Source organism: Hyperoodon ampullatus, assembly GCF_949752795.1.
Source record: "Hyperoodon ampullatus genome assembly, chromosome: X".
In the NCBI taxonomy this organism is placed as follows: domain Eukaryota; kingdom Metazoa; phylum Chordata; class Mammalia; order Artiodactyla; family Ziphiidae; genus Hyperoodon; species Hyperoodon ampullatus.
Genome location: NC_136913.1, coordinates 17,427,129 through 17,449,104, shown reverse-complemented (window position 1 = coordinate 17,449,104; position 21,976 = coordinate 17,427,129). Strand labels below are relative to the sequence as shown.

The 21,976-nt window shown below is 41.6% G+C and overlaps 1 protein-coding gene across 1 annotated transcript in view; it reads left to right on the top strand.

Moving 5' to 3' along the window:
• MAP3K15 (mitogen-activated protein kinase kinase kinase 15) overlaps positions 1 to 21,976 on the top strand; it is a gene marked incomplete at its 5' end in the record, with an annotated part of 129,014 nt that overhangs the window by 82,281 nt on the left and 24,757 nt on the right. Inside the window, 7 exon segments of the mRNA XM_079727966.1 lie at positions 2,143 to 2,192; positions 4,401 to 4,496; positions 9,330 to 9,417; positions 11,239 to 11,372; positions 13,605 to 13,732; positions 15,719 to 15,849; positions 16,066 to 16,171. Of these exon segments, the coding sequence (XP_079584092.1) occupies positions 2,143 to 2,192; positions 4,401 to 4,496; positions 9,330 to 9,417; positions 11,239 to 11,372; positions 13,605 to 13,732; positions 15,719 to 15,849; positions 16,066 to 16,171 (733 nt within the window).

The window sequence follows — 21,976 nt, the reverse complement described above, 5'->3', positions numbered from 1 at the left end:
TTTTTTTTTTTTTAATTTTATTTATTTATTTATTTTTGGCTGCGTGGGCCTGTTGCTGCGCACGGGCTTTCTCTAGTTGTGGCTCGCGGGCTCTAGAGCGCAGGCTCAGTAGCTGTGGCGCACGGGCTTAGTTGCTCCGTGGCATGTGGGATCTTCCCGGACCAGGGCTCAAACCTGTGTCCCCTGCACTGGCAGGCGGATTCTTAACCACTGTGCCACCAGGGAAGCCCCTGGTTTACTTCTTAACCAGTAAATCTTCCTCCCAAATCGAGAAGTTCCCTAAAGCTACCCTAGAGTAAACCTACCGTCTGGGAATACTTTGAAAACTTGTGTGGTTGAGCTTTCTATATACATACAGCCTCTTGCAGGCTCTCTCGAATCTGCCCTCATTCATATTTCTGTACCTGAATCCAAAGCAGACTCCGTTCTCCACCACTGCCCTCTTTCAGTGACTTGGAACACATCCCTCCTCTGAAATACACTCAGTCTTTCTATAAAGATGGGTCTGATGTGATAGCTTTCATGTTTTCATCCACTTTCATCTTTCACAGCTCTCAGTGATCCTCACACAGAGGGGAGGCTTAAAGTCCTGATGATGGCCTCCAAAGGCCTGCATGATTTCCTTAACCTACTCTCCCACTCCCCCTTCACTCACTCCACTCCCATCTCACTCCCCTCCTTGCTGGTCCCCAAACATGCAAAGCACACTGCTGCCTCAGGGCCTTTGCACTTGCTGTTTCCTCTGCCTGGAACTGGTCCCCCAGTTATCTGCATGGCTCACTCCCTCGCCCCCTTTAGCTTTCTGCTTGAAAACTCAAGACTTCCTGCCCCACCTTAATGCTCTTTGCTGTGTTATTTGTGTTCATAGCACTTTTCACCCTCCACCATACTCCTCACTTACTATTTGATTTATTACCTATCTCCCCTCACTCGATTGTAAGCCCCATGAGGGCAGGGGTTTTGTCATTCTCTGTCATGTCCCTGCTGGTACGTTGCCTAGTGCATAATAGGTGTTTCATCAACATGTCTGAATGGATCTTCTCCCATTGGGAACCATCCTCCCAGCTGTGCCTGTTGCCATTGCTCCAGGATGGCAGGAAACTTGTCACCCGATCGCTTGTGGCTGTTCTCCTGAGCCATATGCTCAGTCATTTGGCTCTCACACTTCTCTGGGAGGCTTAGCTGGTCATTTATGGCATTCCTCAGGCTAACCTAATGTATTTGCTTATTTAAAATTATTCTCTGTTGTTGTAATGTATTGGTATTGTAGCCTATGGCCCTTCTAAAACTGGGAATTCAGACACTCCTTCTGAGGCTTAGCTTTGTTCATAGTTTAAGGGCAGGGGATGGTGGTGGAGGGAGAGGACAGAGTTATATATGTATTTTTTTAAGTGTGTCTTGTACAGATTGAAATCCCAGTTAGTCTTTGTATTAGTCATGGTAGGCTAGATGCTAAAACAAACATCCCCCAAATATCAGTTTATCTATGATGATAAAAGTTCATCTATGCCTCATGTCATGTCCAGGTTGGCAGGGTCCGAACTCCATCTGGTAGTGGATGGGGAAAGAGAATGTAGAGGGGAGGATAGCTGTGGAGGTTTCTAATGAGCCAAGCCCACAGGTGGAGCACATCACTCTTGTTCACATCCCATTGTTCAGAACTCCATCAGATGACCCCAGCTAACTGCACAGGAGGCTGGGAAATGTAGTCTAGTTATGTGCCCAGGGAGAAAAAGAAATAAAGATAGGTGAACACTGACTGGTGTCTGGCCACATTCTTGCCTCTCCAAACGTTTTTGTGGGTCATTCAAGTTGGGTGGGCTGTTCCCAAACTCATCTTAGAGTTTTCCTAATATGTTGACAGAAGATGAAAGGCTGCTCACTGTGTATGTACTGTATGCCTATTGTTTCTATTTCAAATTTAGATCATTTGTTCTAAACTGGATTAGAGATACAAATGAATTTTTACAATAGATTAGAAGATGTTTCTGGTGTTCCAAGTTATGCAAAGTATCTTGCTTTAACTGCTAACTTCTACTGAAAGTAAAAAATAGCAGAAGCAATTGACCATAGAATGAAACCAAAAATGATTCTTTGCGTGGAAAACATCAAACTACTGACTTCTGTCCTTGATTCCTGCAGAAACAAACTCATGAATGGAATTTTACAGCCTCTTCCATTAGAGGAATAAGGTAAGAACATAAGAGAAAATGTAATTATTGTTTTAATACAAATAATGATGTTGTTTTTATCGCTTTGTTTCTACTTATTTGTAATATGTGGTGTTCTCATTTTTAACAGAATCCAAAACAGACTATTTTCTCTCTTGTTGCCCTGCCCGAGCTTGTTCATCATGTGCTGCTAGTAAGGCTTCTTGGCTTTTTATAGCAGAGTAGTTGTTTTTGTATCCAACAGACGAAACTCTCTTGTCTCAAACTTTTTTTTTTTTTGCGGTACGCGGGCCTCTCACTGTTGTGGCCTCTCCCGTTGTGAAGTACAGGCTTGGACGCGCAGCATCAGCGGCCATGGCTCACGGGCCCAGCCACTCCGTGGCATGTGGGATCTTCCCGGACCGGGGCACGAACCCGTGTCCCCTGCATTGGCAGGTGGACTCTCAACCACTGCGCCACCAGGGAAGCCCCCTCAATTTTTTTTAAAACAAGAAGTTATGTGTGTAGAAAGAGAAAATGTTTCTCCTTTGAGCCAATGATGTTCATGTGCTCAGGGACCCCCAGAACTGAAACTGGGAGTTACTTGGTAATGATACTTGGCTGGGATCTCCTGGGCAGAGTAATGGAGCCAAGGGCATTGTTCTTGGCAGGTGAGTAAGGTGGTATATTCCCAGGAGAGGTCTGCCACTTGCTATTTGGTTTAGGAGCGCTGACCATTTGGGCCTGAATTGTGTGGCTGCTCTCTGAGTCCAACCCTGCCAGCACACCCAAGGGTGGGAGGAACTCTGCAGTAGATCTGAGTTCTAACCCCTCTTTTGCTGTTTGACCTTGAGCAAATCATTCAACCTCTCTAGGTCTCAGTATCTTCATAGTTTCCAACATATTAAGGGCTTGGACTAGAACTCTATGTTTTTTCTCTGATTCTCAGACCACAGGCCAATGAATGAATCCCTATTACCCCCAGATGCAGCATGATCCTTTTCTAGACACATCAGTGTTTAAATTGGAGTAATGTTTACATCACTTTTAAAGGGAGAGAAATTATTTAAGAACAGACTAGCATATTTGAAAAATACTGCTCAAAAAATATAAGATAATTCAAAAGGTGTTAAACATTTTCAAACATGTACTACCCAGAAACTAAGTTGTATGATAACATGTAGTCAAGAACCTTCTGTTTGTACCTTCTCATAGAGATACCTCTTGCTGCCATTTTAGCCATCAACAGGGATGTGCAAAGGGCCTGGGGTGAATCAGACCCTGGAACCAATGTGACATGAAGAGCATGTGTTGAACATTCCCAAGGCTATCCAACTAACCGTGGTAGTTCCTTTAAAGATTGGTTTTGAAAAGTTACTCATGTATAAGCTAGTTTTAATTCATTTTAAATCACCCTGTACGGTTGCTGTTTCAACTCGTAATTTGTCATGTAATCCATAACATGTAAGGAATGGTCAAAGAAACTATAATCTCAGGAAGAGACGACTTAGAAAGGGCAAGATAAAGTGGCTTCATTTGTTTGAAGGGCTAATCATAGAATTTAGCCTTTTGCATAGTGCCACCTGGCAAAATGAGGGCCATTGCGTAGGCTTTGGCACAGTGCAGGGAAAGAACTTTGTAGCAGTGAAATCCATCAGGAGATGGAATATGATGATTTTCTGTCACTGGATATTTCAGGCAAACTGAATATTGCCTGTTCAAGGAGCTGTAGAGTCAGATCCAGGCCTTTGGTGGGGATGGACCAAATAACATTTAAAGGCCTTTCTTGAGCTAAAATGCCATGTTTATTTCCACTTCCCTTGTGTGGCCACAAATACTGTGTCCTAATATTTTTCAAGTCTAGAAATTCCTTTGATATCACAATAAATTATTTCACAAATACCTTTTTAATGACCTTATAAACTCTTGAAGACAGAAACCATATTTTATTCCCATTTCTGTTGCCCATATGCTTTGCTTAACATTGAATATATAGTAAGTTCTTGATACATATTAAAGTCTATTGATGAATACAAACTCAAACATCAGCAAGATAAATGCCCCTCCTATTTAAATTTCATAGAGAAATATAAGTGACTTTGGTGAGCAGGGGGGTATTTGTTAAAACATTAATGAAACTTTCAAATTTGTAAAATGGAAGAAAAGCTGTTCCTAGATTTTTCTCAAAAAAATTAAATTGATATCAAAATTTATATATAATAGGCATTCTTATGTTTTGAAATTTTGCAGCATATCCAAGTTTGATGAACGGTGTTGTTTTCTTTACGTCCATGATAATTCTGATGACTTTCAAATCTACTTTTCCACTGAAGACCAGTACAGTGGGTGAGTTTTAATCTGATTCAGGTATTTTCAGTCTAATTATGGTGAATCACTTTTAAAGGGTCTTTGTTGTGAAAAATATTTATTTGCTATACTGCTTTTCCTGAAGTTTTAACTTATGGAAAATAATTTTTCCAGCTTTATTGAGATATAACTCATACACCATGCAATTTGCTCATTTTAAAGTATAGAATTCAGTCTTTTTGTTTTTAGTATATTCACAGTTTTGCAGCCATCACCACAATATAATTTTAGATTATTTTCATCACTCCCAAAAGAAACATAGTATCCATTAACAGTCACTCCCCATTTTCTCTCAACCTAACCCCACCCCCCCAATCCCAGTCCTCTGCAACCACTGAATCTACTTTCTGTCTTTACGAATTTGCCTATTCTTGACATTTCATATATATAGAATCATACAATATATGGTCTTTTGTGACTCACTTCCTCCATTTATCATAATGTTTTCAAGTGTCATCCATGTTGTAACATGTATCAGAATTTCATTCCTTTTTGTGGCTGAATAATATTCCATTGTATGGATATATTGGATTTGTCCATCATTTGAAAGGCACTTGGTTTGTTTTCACTTTCTGGCTATTGTGAATAATGCTGCCATAAACATTCACATGCAAGTTTTTGTGTGAACTTATGTTTTAATTTCTCTTGGAGCCAAATTACTGGGTCTTATGATAGTTCTTTATTTAACTTTGAGGAACGGCCAGACTGTTTTCCCAATTTACATTCCCATCAGCAATGTATGAGGGTTCCAGTTTCTCCACGTCCTTGCAACACTTGTTACTGTCTATCCTTTTGATTGTAGTCATCCTAGTGGGTGTTAGGTGGAATCTCATTGTGGTTGTGTTTTGCATTTCCCTAATGACTAAAGATACTGAGGATCTTTTCATGATCTTATTGGCCATTTATATATCTTCTTTGGAGAACCATCTACACAAATCCTTTGCCCAATTACAACATTTTTTAAACTTTTTATTTTGGAAAATATTCAGACCTACAAGAAAGTTCACCCAGAACTCCCTACTGTTAACCATTTACCACATTTGTTTTACATTCTCTCTATATGCAGATGATTATTTTGTTCTGAACTGTTGAAGAGTAAGTTGTAGACATAATGCTACGTTACCTCTCGGTACTTCATTACGTGTTTCCCTAAATACAAGAACATTCACTTATGCAATCACAGTACCGTTATCTAATCAGGAAACTAAGATTGATATGGTTTTATAATTTACAAACCTTAGCCAAATTTTAGTTATTGTCCCACTAATGTCCTTTACAGTGAAACAAAAGATATTTTTTCTCTGGTTCCTGATCTAAACCAGGATTACATATTAACATTTAGCTGTCACGTCTGTGTAGCCCCCTTTTATCTGGAACATTTCTTCATCAGTCTTTGTCTTTCTTGACTTAATGCTTTCAAAGAGTACAGGCAGTTTATCTTGTATAATCCTTCAATTTGGGTTGGTTTGCTGTTCCCTCATGATTATATTAGTGTTATGCATTTGGGGTAGGAATACCACAGAAGTGATGCCCTGTCCTCAGTACATCACATTGGGAGATATAAAATATCTTTGTCTCATTACTGGTGATATTAACTTGGCTCACCTGGTGAAAGTGATGTTTGCCAAGTTTCTCCGAACTTTGCCCATTTTTAATTGGGTTATTGGTATTTTTGTTAATAAGTTTTAAGAGTTCTTTATATATTCTGGATACAAGGCCCTTGTCAGATGTGTGATTTGCAAGTGCTTCCTCCCATTCTGTGGGTTATCTTTTTCTCTGTTGATGGTATCATTTACAGCACGGAAGTTTTAAATTTTGTGGCGGTCCAGTTTATCTGTTTTTCCTTTTGTCACTTGTGCTTTTGATGTCATATCTAAGAAGGCTTTGCCTAACCCAAGGTTTTCTCTGGTGTTATTTTCTTCAAAGAGTTTTATAGTTTTAGCTCTTATATTTAGGTCTCTGATCCATTTTGAGTTTTTTTTTTTAATGGTCTGAGGTAGGGGGTCCAACTTCATTCTTCTGCATGTGGATATGTGGTTGTCTCAGCACCATTTGTTGAAAAGACTAGTTCTTCTCCCATTGAATGGTCTTGGCACTTTTTTAGAAAATCAGTTGACCATAAATGTAAGCATTTATTTCTGGACTTTCACTTCTATTCCATTGATCTATATGTCTATCCTTTATGCTATTAACCACATTTTCTTGATAACTGTAGTATTGTACTAAGCTGTAAAATCAGGAAATGTGAGTCTTCCAACTTGGTTCTTGTTTTTCATAATTGTTTTGACTATCGCAGGTGCTTCCATGTCCATGTGAATCTTAGGATCAGCTAGTCAATTTCTTCAAAAAAGGCCGCTAGGGTTTTGGCAGGGATTGCTTTGTATATGCAGATCAATTTGAGAGGCTTTGCCATCCTAACCATATTAAGTCTTCCATCCCATGAACATAGCATATCTTTCTATTTGTTTAGGTCTTCTTTAACGTCTTTCAACAATTTTTGGAGTTTCAGTGTACAAGTCTTATACTTTTTTGTTAAATATATATGTATTTTATTCTTTTTGGTGCTATTCTAAGTGGAGTTGTTTTCTTAATTTCATTTTCAGATGGTTCATTGCTGGTGTATAGAAATACACTCGATTTTTGTATATTGATCCTGCAAACTGGCACTCATTTATTAGTTCTAATAGTTTTTATTGAATTCCTTAGGATGTTCTGTATACAAGATCATGTCATCTGCAGATAGAGATAGTTATAGTTCTTCCTTTCCAAACTGGATGTCTTTCTTTCTTTTTCTTGCCTAATTTTCCTGACTAGACTGCAGTATAATGTTGAGTAGAAGTGGTGAGAGCAGACATCCTTGTCTTGTTCCTGATCTTAGGAAGAAAGCATCTAGTCTTACACCATTAAGCATGATGTTACTGGTAGGTTTTTCATAGATAACCTTTATCAGGTTGAGGAAGATTCCTTTATTCGTAGTTTGTTGAGAGAGTTTGTGTCATGTAATTTGAGAACATTTTAATTCAGTGCGTCTCAGACAATCATTATCACAACGTATTTAGAAATCAGACTAAATATCAGACCAGGGCACCCTTGGGTCACAATCTTCAATTTTAGAGTTGGAAAATGCTGCCAAATATCAAGCAGAACATCCCTTTACTACAAAGCTTACCTTCTGACTCTCGTTCTCTCCTCAGTGCCTTTTTTTGTCATACATTTAAATAATTGTTTAATTGAGGTGTAATATACAGACGAGTGTGTTAAGTATATCAGCACCCCAGAAGGTGCCTTGTGCCCCTTCCCAGTCATTAAACCCGCTCCTAATGTAACTATTTTGATTTCTATCACCAGTGGTCAGTTTTGCCTGTTCTTAAACTTCAAATAAATAGACTCATAAAGTATGTACTCTTTTATTTCTCACTTGTTTCTTTTAAAATAATATCTATGAGATTCAGCCATGTTGTATTAGTTCATTCTTTTTTTCACCGTGTAGTGTTCCATTGTGTGAATATATATGACAATTTATCTGTTCTATCAAACATTTGAATTGTTTCCAGTTTGGGGCCATTATGAATAAAACTGCTATGAACACTCTTGTGCATGCCTTTTGGTGAACATATTCATTGATTTCTGCACTGTATGTACCTAGGAATGGAGTTACTAGGTTATGGGATAGGTTTATATTCAGCTTTGGTTGATACCAAGGTAGATGTATCAATTTACACTTCCACCAGCAACATATGAGAGTTCCAGTTGCTCCACATTCTGAACAACAATTGATACTGTCTTTTAAATTTTAGTTATTCTGTTGCATGCATACCACATGTCTCCTAAGAAGCCTGACTGTTGCATCCCAGCTTTCAAAAATTAGAAGAAGCAGAGGTGGGATGGGTTAGAGAAAAGAACATTCTAGTGTTTTTTGGAAATTATCTTAAAGTATGCAATATTCTTCCCTGCTACCTTAAGAGAGAATACTGAATACAAATCTTCTGAGTCAAGTCATTTGTATGCAAATAAACAACTACACAAGTCTAGGGAGTGGCTGATGTGGCCCAGCAGCATTTGTGAGAAAGATTTATGGGTTATAGTTGATATTAAGCTTAGTCTGTGTCAACAGAACGATGAGGTCATCTTACACATTTCCTTCTCACCTCTCTCCTTATACAAGACCTTATTTCTCACTAAGAGCTAGAGTGCTGGCAACTTAGGAGGTGATGGTCCCACTATCCTTAGCACTAATTCAATCACCCCTGGAGCACTGGTCCTGGGACCAGACTTGAAGAATAATACAGGGACACCTTTGAAGAATTACAAGTTAGTGAAGTGACTCATAAACAAGTCCTGGGGGAAACGTTGAGGGAACAAGAAGGAAAGACTTATAGGGATATAATAAAATTATGTACATTTCTAATGGGCAGTTATGTAGAAAGGGACTAATTCTAAGCAGTCTACGGATGAGACCCACATAAAAGAAGTCTCAAGTTCAATATAAGTGAAGCATTTCTCATTGAGTTCACCAAAGAATGAGCTGCCTTGTGAGGTAATGAGTTCTCTGTCACTGGGGGTGTTCACGCATCAATTAGCCAGCCAGTTGGTGGTGATATTGTATAGAGGGGATTCAAGTATCATATGGGTATTTGAACTAGATTAGATAACCAGTACACTACCATGTCAAATCAAGGAGTGGAGTGATTGTTCCATAACTTGTAAAAGCTTGGTTTATTTAATCACAGTTTAATGTAGTCAGGCCAAGTTAGAGGAAAGGAATAGGAGTGATCATAAGTAGCGGCAACTTTGTGACGTTTGGTGTTCTAGGTTTTGCTCTTTGGTCAAAGAGATGATAACCAATGGAGTGGGCAGTACAGTGGAGCTGGAGGGAGAGACCGATGGGGATACCTTAGAGGTGAGTCACAGAAGACCTAGAACATGGAAAAAGTTATTTATTGTGTTTTGATGCTTAAAGAAAATGTCCCATTTTTTTGTGAAAGTTCTTTATGTGTATATTTTAAAATACTCATTAATGAACGAGCTAGCCATCAGTATTCATGACTGTCAGAGATTAAATTTAATGCACCTCTATAGAAAAACCTCATTACTTTGGCATCCTATCAACCAGAATGTGTAAGAAAAATTTGACATGGACTAGACTAAAATTCCCTTTTGTGTACAACTGATGGAAAAGCTTTTTCTATGCTAATTAATGATGTTTGTGAAACTACAAGAGAAATAGTTGGGCAAATAGAAGCAGACTTTTTCATTTATGCCTAAAATGACTTTAGTTATATCTACTTGCATATAGTATATTAAATATGATAATATGAAGAAATTAATATTAATTTCTTAATATTAAGAAAGGGTCATCATAAGCTCTTTTGGACACCACAGTGGTAGTCCACAGATAACTACACCACCACGCATGTGTTCAAATCTTGCACAGTTATTATGACTTGCCACTAATTCAGGTCCTTGTAGTTTAGTGAGATTTTACTATACTTTCAAGTGGGCTGAAATTAATTCTTTGAGATTTCTTACAGAAAATATCAAAGGGATTCATTTTAATAATTGAGTCAGGTACTCGAATGCTTAGCTTAGAATCAAAGTTTGTTGTAGAAACGAACTGAGTGATGCACTTTGAAGGTAACAGAGAAAGGTGGGAGATAAAAGCCTGTTATGAAGCAGGCGGATGTCTGGTTAAATCAGACAGTGATGAGACCCACTAGTAACCTTAATTGTCGTGAGCATCCCTAGAAGTGGATGGGAAGGGACACGTCCACATGCATATGTGTTCTGTGCACTTCTGTAAGCAGGTATAGGGGGCATAGAAAATAACAGAAAGAATGCCTTGCTGCCTCTGCTTTAAATAAATATTACTCAGTCTAGAGTTACATTTGTTTTAATCATTGAGAAGAACCAACTGGAATGCAGCTGTACAATTTTTGATGATAAGATTGGGGGAATAAAAGAGCAATACTCATTACAGGTGGAGTTTTGCAGTATGTGTTTAATGCTAGATCTGTACCTCTAAAAGCAGGAGCGGGGCAGCATGTGTACTTTCTATTAAGACAATTTGAGTTTTATTTACCTTCAGTTCTTTTCTGGGCTATAGAAAGTGGTTGCTTTCCTGGCAAGTTGATAAGGGATCATGTAAGAGGGCACCTATTTGGGGTACTTGACATGCTTAGAAGCAGTTTTAAATTGCAGCATCAAAGTGAGGGGAGTTCTCCAAAAGGTGAGCCCACTAAGTTACATATGAGCCGTATTTTTAAATTTCTTGCATTCTATTTCATAAAATCATGTTATGAATATATGAGTAACTGACAACTCTACCCCTTAAAAGCAATTATTTAATGAAAAGTATATAACCCAAGAAATGTGACCTGCCTGGTACTCAAATAATGTTATTTATAAATTTTTTAAAAATTGCAGGACAGGGCTTCCCTGGTGGCGCAGTGATTGAGAGTCCACCTGCCGATGCAGGGGACACGGGTTCGTGCCCCGGTCCGGGAAGATCCCACATGCCGTGGAGCGGCTGGGCCCGTGAGCCATGGCCGCTGAGCCTGCGCGTCCGGAGCCTGTGCTCTGCAACGGGAGAGGCCACAACAGTGAGAGGCCCGCGTACTGCAAAAAAAAAAAAAAAAAAAAAAATTGCAGGACAATGTTTGGGCTTTTATGGGGTTTCTCCACCACAAGTTGTGTGCTTTTTTATCTTGTTGCTTTTCCTTAGTATGAGTATGACCACGATGCGAATGGTGAGAGAGTGGTGCTGGGGAAGGGCACATATGGGATCGTGTATGCCGGCAGAGATCTGAGCAATCAAGTGCGAATAGCCATCAAAGAAATTCCAGAGAGAGACAGCAGGCAAGTCAGGGCAGGCCTTCCGCCTTCTACAGTTGCCACCTCCATACCCCAACTCCCGTGCCCACTACTGATGGTGCATAATGAAAGCATTATGTCATCAAAAAAATTTGTAATTCTCTTCTAATAAGGGTGATCTGCTTTTGTGCTCTGCATATTATAAATAGATGGAGAAAATGGAACAACTTCACTTAGAGGCATGTGGATTGCAGAGTCACATTTTAAAAGAAGACTGTAGTTTTATTTCCACCCGTCAGGAGGAAATAAAGTTCTACATTTTTACATAGGTGTTTGCAAATATTTTAAAATATGACTCAGTGCTTTAATTCGCATTGTAACAATTTGAAATGGCTATTATTTATTCAGATGTATCCTTACAGAAAATTAAATGTTGTTAAAAAAATTTTAGTTTTTTGCTATACAGACTATTTTATTAATACCGTACCCTTCAACCTCACCCATAGATTTTGGACTATTGTTTTTTAAACCACAAGTACTACCAATTTATTTCTCCTACACTTCTTAAGAGTCTAACTAAAGGTTTATTCCTTTTTGAATTCATACCCCTCCTAATTCTAAACAAGTACGTGTTGACTGTCAAGTGTTTTTGTAGAGAAGCTACATATACAGTAATGGCCACAGTATAAGAAATAATAGCTCTGTGCTCCACCGGTGTGCTCAGACCACATCTGCAGCGTTGCCTTCAGTGCTGGACACTGATGGCTGTGTGCAAACAGCCCTCCATCCAGGTGGTCAGTGAATTATTAAGGATGGATTACAAGTGATTTGTAGCAGCTGTAAGACCCTTTGTCATTTATTCATTCATTCATTCACTTGTTCATCTATTCATTTTTAATGGGATTGTGTGTTATGATATTTGAATTATAAAGCAGGGTCTGAAATGAACTCATCCAACTTCTTCCAAGGCTAAGAAGGTTAAATGACTTCTCCGAGGACATGAAGAAACAAGACTAGGATCCAGTCTCTTGAATTCCTCTTCCAGTATTCTGTCTCTTATTCTCATGATGGATAAGGCATTGCAGTTGTTTGTTGGGGGAAAATTGCTAGCTTGAACCACCTCCTTCAGTTGGTTGTGTTAGTCGTTTCAGCTCTTCACTGCTGATGGTCGTTCCTGGGATTTTAGAGCTGGAAGGGACCTTAGAGACTATTTTGTCCCATTCCCTAAATTTACAGGCTGAAGTTAGGATATTGGGTACCTTCTCTGTGCCAGATTCTGGGCTGGCACTGGAGACTGAAAGGAGAGTAGGATACTGTCCTAATGTTAGGGTGTGCCCAGTTTGGTAGAGCAAAGTGACAAGTGCCATAATACAGGGGTTCACAGAGTGTTTGTAGAGCATAGGAGTGGAATGAATTGCTCTCCTTGGTTGAGTTGTGGCAAGTTTGAGAAAATAAATCATCTTTGAGCTGGCCTTTGAGGGATGAGTAGGAGTTCGTCTGGCAGAAAAGGAGGCCAGAGCATTCTATGCTGAGGGGAAGCAGAGCTGTTAAGCACAGAGTGTACTGAGAGAAGAAAAAATTGTCTGTTGTGACTCGACTATAGGATGTAGGGCAGTGGTGGGGGGCGGCTCTTGAGATGAGGCAAACATTTTTAAAGATGTAGTCTGACCTGAGTTTGAAAGTCCTTGTGTGCCATGTTAAACAATGTGGTCTTTATGTGGACTTTAGGATGGGAAGTGATGTGATGGGGTGTGTGTTTTAGGAAGGGGAAATATGGTGGCCAGGGGAGAATAGACTGAAGAGGCCAGAGGCTGAGGCTGGGAGGTCCATTAGGTGGCTGTTGCTGTAGTCTGGAATGAGTCTGTGGAATGAGACTAGAAGGCAGCTGAAGACAGAACCTTCTGGAACAGCTCCCTTCACGGGGGAGCAGAGGAAGAGAGGCTGTTGAGAGAGACAAAGGATGGTTGGAGAGTTCAAGCCCTATAAATAGCCATAGTAACAGCAGCAGCCATTCACTGGGCACTTGCCACACACCAGGCACTCCACTGGGTGCCTGAGAAACTTGACACACTTTGGCCCCTGGCAGCCCTGAGTGCTTCATATTATTATCCCCTGTTCTACAGATGGGAAGCTGAATAGTCTCATGGGAGCCAAGGGAGAGAACATTCCCACAAAGAAGGGATGGCCAGCAGCAGGGCAGGTACTGGTGAGGTGCGATATATGGACCCCAAGTTCCAGGGATTTGGCAGGTGACATTGGCTTTGTTTTTCTCACCAGTTACTCTCAGCCTCTGCATGAGGAGATCGCCCTGCACAAGAACCTCAAGCACCGCAATATTGTTCAGTACCTGGGCTCTGTTTCCGAGGACGGCTACATTAAGATATTTATGGAGCAGGTGCCTGGGGGTGAGTAGTCACTGGTCTTCTGGTTTCATACCCTGAAAATCACTGATGAAAATATAATATGAACATCGTTATTCATCCTGCCGTTAAAAAATGACAGACATTTTAGGTGTGGGAGACCATTTGTTTCCCAGAGGAGTTGGACACAGATTTTCCAGTGTCACATAAACAGTCTATTCCTGGTCTGGTAATTCAATCATCAAATATTCATTGAGGATCTACTGAGTGCCAGCTGCTGGGCTGAGCACTAGAGACATAGAGATGAATAAAGCATAGTCTCTGGCCTTGAGGCCTTCACAGTTTAGGAGTTGAAATATGCTTTGGAGAAGAGGAAACGGAGGTTTTTTTAAATGACGTTGCAAAATAACAGGTTGACAGGGAAATCGAACACCAGTGCTTTATCTACAAGATCCCCAAAGGCAGACAGTAGAGTGCGAGGGTAGGAGTTCCTCAGACCTGGAGCCAGCCATCTAGTTTGGTTTTTGTTTGTTTGTTTGTTTGTTTTTAATATTTATTTATTTATTTGGCTGTGCTGGGTCTTAGTTGTGGCAGGCAGGCTCCTTAGTTGTGGCATGCAAACTCTTAGTTGAGGCGTGCATGCGGAATCTAGTTCCCTGACCAGAGATCAAACCCGGGCCCCCTGCATTGGGAGCGCAGAGTCTTAACCACTGTGCCACCAGGGAAGACCCCGGCCATCTAGTTTGAGTTGGCCCCTCCATCTGCAAGCTTTGTGACCTCAGTTTTCTGACTGAATAAATGAATTTTAAAATTGGATTATTAATAAGTACTATCATAGTTGGAATAGTAATAATTGTTGGAGTCATAATGACACTATCTCAGTGGCTTGTTGGATGGGGTAAGTGAGATAATGTTTGTAAAGCTCTCAAAACGGTGCCAGGCAGAGAGCAAGAAGTCAGTAAGTGCTCATTTTAAGAAAATAATGATAAAATAATAGTAATCTGAATGCAAATATAAAAACTTTAGTTAGAAATCTGTATTCATTCATTCTTTCAACTCATAGTTACTAAGAGCCTGCCATTACATTAAAAACCTAACTATATGTCTTAAGAGCAAGGCAATGGGCTAGATTTTGAGGGTTACATTTATGATGCTGTACAGTTTCTTCTTCCCTCAGATTGCTCATAGTCTAGCAGAAAATACTGATTTGTGTTCCAGACGTGAGGTCTTGAGGATGACCACAGAGTTGGAGATAGATGTGCACCTCCCCTCTTACAGATGGGGAAACTGAGGCGTAGCAAGGTCCCATAGCACTGTGTAAGGGCGACTAGCTGATGCTGAGGGCCTGGACAATAATCTCTGAAACACAGGGTCAGAAGGCAGTGAAGGGAGATTTTCTTCTGGCCCCAAAGTTCAACGTTTAATAGTGTAATTGGAGTCGGGGTGGGGGGTGGTGTTAAGACCGTCCTGCCCCTGGGACCTGGCATTAGGAGCTTCTCACAGTGAGGACAGAGAGCCCCAACCTCCTCCAGTTCGGGTCCCTGTCTCCCTTAAGGGCCCCTCACTCTGCTCCTGTCCACCTCTGATTTCAGGGTGAGGTATAAAACGTGGCTTTGACCCAAGCCCAATGGCTGAGACGCTTGTGCAGCATGTGCAGCGTCAGGCCAGCCCTTCAGAGTTCAGAGAGCACTGTTGCGCTCTCTTCCTGATTCTGTGCAGCTGAACAGAGCTAAGCCCAAAGGTGGCCTGGCTGAGTTTCAGGGGTCACAAGGGGTTCCTTTCCACCCTACACCTCTGGTTGGGCTGATGTGCTGGTTCACGCCCCGTCCCTTCTCTGGCTGCGCTGCTTGCGCGTCTGGGAAACAGGCAACAGAGAGGGAGGAAAGATGTTGCATTTAGCCCAGATACAGTGATGTGGGCGCGAGTGCTTACATTAGGTTAGAAATGTCACTTCACTTTATTTCCCTGAACCCCTATAATTGACTCTTCATCGCCCTGATGAGTTTTTTTTTTTACTGTGTCCATTTCCAGGAAGCCTTTCGGCTCTTTTGCGATCTAAATGGGGGCCGATGAAGGAGCCCACCATCAAGTTCTACACCAAGCAATTCCTGGAAGGCCTCAAGTATCTCCACGAAAGCCAGATTGTGCACAGAGACATAAAGGTACTTGCTTGTCTGAGCCAATGAGATTTTACTTTGCATCTCAGATCACATGAGCTGCTGGAGTGTCTGCAGGTGGACCAGCTCACGGAGGGGAGAGGATTGAGCAGAGTCTAGGCTTCCTAGAGACACATGACCGTTTCTTAAGGTCCAAGTCTGTTTTTACATTAGTTTGTTTCAATCTGTCTTTAAGCATTTGATGTTCTTCCTTTTCTGAAGGGTGATAGCGTCCTGGTGAATACCTATAGCGGAGTGGTGAGAATCTCTGATTTCCGCACCTCTGAACGTCTTGCAGGAATGAATCCATGTACAGAGACTTTTGCTGGTAAGCAGACAGAGCTTGGCGTGGGGTCGCCATCCTGGAGTTAGGCTTGCTGCAACTGCAGTCCTTTGGAAGTTACTCACCAAGCACCTGTGTGCACAGTGGACAACTGGTAGTTGAAGTGGACGGTGTATTGTCCCCAACTTCAAAGTGTTTGAACTCTGTCATAATGATGCACTTAGCTATTTGTGGCAACGAGATTGCCTTACTTTCTTCCTTGTCTTCCAAGGTTGAGTAGGTGTTGTGCTCTGCTTGAGGTTTTCTGAGGGTTTCTAACCAGTCAGCAAGATGGCAGCATCTCTTCTAAGTTAGTAGCACCTTATTCAGAATCGTGGGGAATTCTGAATAACAGCATCCCTCAGACAACTTATTAGAACATCTTATTGGTCTTTTATAAAAATAGCCTGTTGCTTTAGGGAATTCTGGTACCTCGTGCTTTCATATGATTATGTTTCCAAGAGAGGCTGATTCTTTTAGGGTATTCTAAGATGGTTTTGGTATTCTAAGTGGGTTTGAGCAATTGAATTTTCTTTTCCATGTGTCAGTGATAGAATCATTTATGTTTTGAGAGGGACTGGATTCAAAGAGTGGAATAAAATTGCCAGCTAGCTTTCCATGTACACGACCAATGAGTAGAATGATGCTCAAAAGCCACCTATGGCTTTTTGTAATTCCCATCTAAAAGCAAAACAGAAACTTTGATCCTTGGAGAGAAGTACTGATTTTGATTAAGTAAAGGTTTGTGCTCCCCCTAGGGTGTAATGAAAGCATCACAAAGATCTTGCTTGATGGAATTATGGAACAGCGCTTATAATATTATAGCTCCGATGTAAGTTATAAAAGACAGATGATTGTTTTCTATCCCTATAACACCAAACTATAGAGTGGACAGACTTGCCTTTAGTTTTGGTGAATAATGTCTCAGCTTTGAAAGACTTTGCTTCAACAAGAGAGTTGTTGTTATGTCAGCCACTGGACGCCCACAGTAGAGACTCGTTCTCTATCTAAAGAGAACTTTTATGAATCAGAAATGACTTCTCAGTTGTAACACCAGAGGAGATACATGCACCTCAAAATGGGGAACTATTGGGCCTCCCTGGTGGCGCAGTGGTTGAGAGTCCGCCTGCCGATGCAGGGGATACGGGTTCGTGCCCCGGTCTGGGAGGATCCCATATGCCGCGGAGCGGCTGGGCCCGTGGGCCATGGCTGCTGAGCCTGCGCGTCCGGAGCCTGTGCTCCGCAGCGGGAGAGGCCGCGGCAGTGAGAGGCCCGCGTACCACAAAAAAAAAAAAAAAAAAAAAAAAAAAAAAAAAAAAAATGGGGAACTATTACACCAAGGACCCCACCGGAATCTCCCAAAGAGTGTATTGAATTTTCATTCATTGTTTCTGATATAAATGTATATATCTCAACATGTATGTGTCAGTGAGTATGTCTGTATGACTGGCATATTTTTTTACTAGCCTAATTAAAAATGACTTCTGTCCTCTTTGGAAGCCACCAGTTAGCTTAGCAATATGTAGCAAGAGGGCCTCTGATATGGCAAGGAGTTATTTCAAGACATAAAACCCCCAACAATTTATCTCATAATTACCATCCCCAAGGAGAAAAAAAAATCATAAAGAAAACGCATGTATAATTCATCATTGCGTATCACATTTTCCCAAGTAATTGGCTTGAGGAGGCATGAATTTTGCATTGCAAACTAATGCAGGGGTGTTTGGGGGATAATAAAGAAGGGGTGTCATTTGGGGTAGGAAATTCCCCTGCATATAATTACTCTTTGCAAAACAGAGCGGTTCTGTAAAGAAATCTCAGCTGCTGGTGCCACACTCCGATTGGGTGCGGGTGGACACAGTGGGGCATTTCCACGCAAATGCCCGGAGGCTTTTGGAGCCTGGAAGGAGAGGCAAAGGCTTCAGACAACTTCCTGGCCCGAAGTCCTCCCCTCCTGTGTTCCTCTGAAGGCTTTTCACCATAGGTGTAAACCAGCTAGAACAGGAGGGAGGGCCATTATGGCCAGGGTCAGCCCCCTTTGCTTTTGGTTTTGCAGCAGGTTTATTGAGGTTTAACTCACATATCGTAACATGTACCCATTTAAACTGCACATTTCAATGGTTTCTGGTAAATTTTCCAAGTTGTGCAGCTATCGCCGCAATCCAATTTTTGAACATTTCTGTCACCCCCAAAAGGTGCCACCTTGCAGTCAACCCCCATGCCCACCCCCAGCCCCAGGCAACCACCGACCTACTCTCTGTATAGATATTCCTGCTCTGGAGATTTCTTATAAACGGAATGATACAGTACGTGGTCCCTTGTATCCAGCTTCCTACACTTCACATAAGCTTTTCGAGGTTCACCTGTGCTATATATAGTGTGTATCACTATTTCATTCCTTTTCTGGCTGAATAGTATTCCATTGTATGGATAGACCACATTTTGTTTATCCATCTACCAGTTAATGGTCATTTGGATTGTTTCCCCTTTTTGGCTATAGTGAATGATACTGCGTGAACATTCACATACAAGCCTCTGTGTGGAGATATGTTTCCACCCCTCTCCAGTAGATACCCAGGAATGGAACTCGGGACAGGAACTCTGTTCTGATCTGTGGCTGTGAACAGCCTTGGTTCAAATTCTGGCTCAACCACTTGCTAGCTGTGTGACCTTGGGCATGTCACTTAAGCTCTCTGTGTCTCCATTTCTTCATAAGTATATGAAACAGAGATGCTCGTAATACCCACTTCAGAGGGTTTTTATGTGGATTAAATGAGTTAATATTGATGAAGTGCTTTAACCAGCATCTGGCTCATAGCAAGTGCAAGTGAAGTCTGCATTAGTGAACTAAATACTAATTTGCACTTAGAAGTCACTGGTCATTCGAGCTGGCAGGAGCCTTTGAGAGAATCGAGTTTATGTGCATAACAACATGTTGAGCCTGTCGGACTCAAAATGTGTAATTTTTATTTTTATTTTTGTCTCCCATGCCTGCTCAGGGCAATGGTCCTTTCCCATGACTCTTCCAGCCACACTTAGAAAACAAAGAGATTTTTTTTAAATTTTATCAATCCCTACTTCTTTTTTTAAAATTTTTATTGGATTATAGTTGCTTTACAATGTTGCATTCGTTTGTACTGTACAGCACAGTGAATCAGCTATATATATACATATATCCCCTCTTTTTTAGATTTCCTTCCCATTTAGGTCACCACAGAGCACTGAGTAGAGTTCCCTGTGCTATACAGTAGGTTCTCATTAGTTATCTATTTTATACATAGAGTCAATAGTGTATAGATGTCAATCTCCATCTTCCAATTCATCCCACCCCGCCCCTTTCCCCCTTGGTATCATTACATTTGTTCTCTATGTCTGTGTCTCTATTTCTGCTTTGTAAGTAAGATCGTCTATACCAATTTTTTCAGATTCCTCATATATGCTTTAATATATGATATTCCTTTTTCTCTTTCTGACTTACTTCACTCTGTATGACAGTCTCTGGCTCCATCCATGTCTCTGCAAATGGCACAGTTTTGTTCCTTCTTATGGCTGAGTAATACTCCATTGTATATATGTGCCAAATCTTCTTTATCCATTCCTCCGTCAGTGGACATTTAGGTTGCTTCCATGACCTGGCTACCGTAAATAGTGCTGCAGTGAACATTGGGGTGCATGTGTCTTTTTGAATTATGGTTTTCTCTGGGTATATGCCTAGTAGTGGAATTGCTGGGTCATATGGTAGTTCTATTTTTAGTTTTTTAAGGAACCTCCATACTGTTCTCCATAGTGGCTGTATCATTTTACATTCCTACCAACAGTGAAAAGGGTTCCCTTTTCTCCACACCCTCTCCAGCATTTATTGTTTGTAAACTTTTTGATGATGGCCATTCTGACCGGTGTGAGGTGATACCTCATTGTAGTTTTGATTTGCATTTCTCTAATGATTAGTGATGTTGAGCATCCTTTCATGGTTTGTTGGCCATCTGCATGTCGTCTTTGGAGAAACAAAGAGAAAGTCTTAATGGCACTTTGAGAAGCAAATGAAGTCTGAATGCAGTCATTGAAAGGGTTCTGGCTGATATACAGGCGTGCCTTGTTTAATTGCGCTTTGCTTTGTTGTGCTTCGCAGATACTGCATTTTTTTTTTTTTTTTTTTACAAATTGGTTTGTGGCAATCCTGCGTTATTAGATGATGGTGAGCATCTTTTTAGCAATAAAGTATTATTTATTTAGTTGTACCGGCTCTTAGTTGTGGCAGGCGGGCTCCCTCGTTGCAGCTCACGGGCTCCTTAGTTGTGGCTCATCAGCTCAGTTGTGGCTTGCCAGCTCCTTCGGTGTAGCATGCAGACTCCTTAGTTGTGGCATGCGAATTCTTAGTTGCAGCATGCACGTGAGATCTAGTTCCCTGACTAGGGATCGAACCCAGGCCCCCTGCATTGGAAACACAGAGTCTTATCCACTGTACCACCAGGGAAGTCCCTAGAAATACAGTATTATTTAATTTAGTTCTGTATGTTGTTTTTTTAGGTATAATGCTACTGCACACTTAATAGACTACAATAGAGTGTGAACATAACTTTTACATGCACTAGGAAACCAGAAAACTCCTGACTCATTTTATTGCCATATTCGCTTTATTGTGGTGGTCTAGAACCGAACCTGCAGTATCTCCGGGCTCTGCCTGTACTCATCCACACGCTCGTCCTCATTTAAAGGGCGGACTCCTCTCCCCGTCCCCACTGGTCAGGGTGTCGGTCTTTGCTCCCTCCCTCACCTCTTTCCCCACTCACCAGATGTGGACAGGAGAGGACAGGGGCAGAAAGTTGTCACTTGACTAACACTGTTCTAAGCTGGCTTCCTGTGCTCTGGGTCTGGCTGATGGTTGCTATTAACTCTTTGCTGCTGGACCCCTCTAAATATAACTCCCGTGTCCGGGACAGGGGCCCCTCCTTTGGCTGACTACACCTTGCTTCCTCACCCTGATCTCCTACCCTGCACATTATAACTACCCCTCCATCTTGTTCTACTGAGGGAACCAGGCCTGGAAGGCTGTCTTTGGGCAGGATTCTCTTTAAAAAAGACCCTATGGTGTAGTGGTGAAGAATCCTCCTGCCAGTGCAGGGGACACGGGTTCGAGCCCTCATCTGGGAAGATCCTACATGCCACGGAGCAACTAAGCCCGTGTGCCACAACTACTGAGCCCGCGTGCCACAACTACTGAAGCCCGTGCACCTGGAGCCCGTGCTCTGCAACAAGACAAGCCACCGCAATGAGAAGCCCGCGCACCTCAACGAAGAGTATTCCCCGCTCGCCACAACTAGAGAAAGCCCGCACGCAGCAACAAAGACCCAACACGGCCAAAAATAAATAGATAGATAGATAGATAGACAGACAGACAGACAGACAGGCAGACTGACCCTAAAGCAGGGAACTCTCTGGTGGTCCAGTGGTTAGGACTCTGCCCTTTCACTGCCAAGGGCCCGGGTTCAATCCCTGGTTGGAGAACTAAGATCCCGCAAGCCGCATGGCAAAAAACCCCAAAAAACAAAAAAAAAGTCTAAAGCAATATTTCTACAACGGGTTTTGCATCTGGTGTCCCTTTTTTACCCGCTGTCAAGAGGGTGTGGTGATATTCACAGACCATATGGTCCCCACTCTGCTGCTGTCAGCTGCTTTTGCTCCCATGGGAACCAGTCCTCTGTGCAGCTTCTTTGCAGGGGACACATACATATGGAGCTCTGAGTGGGCCCAGTGAGGAGCCCTCACAGGCTCTGGGTTGGGAGAAAGTGGTGGCCCCTCCCTCCAGACCCA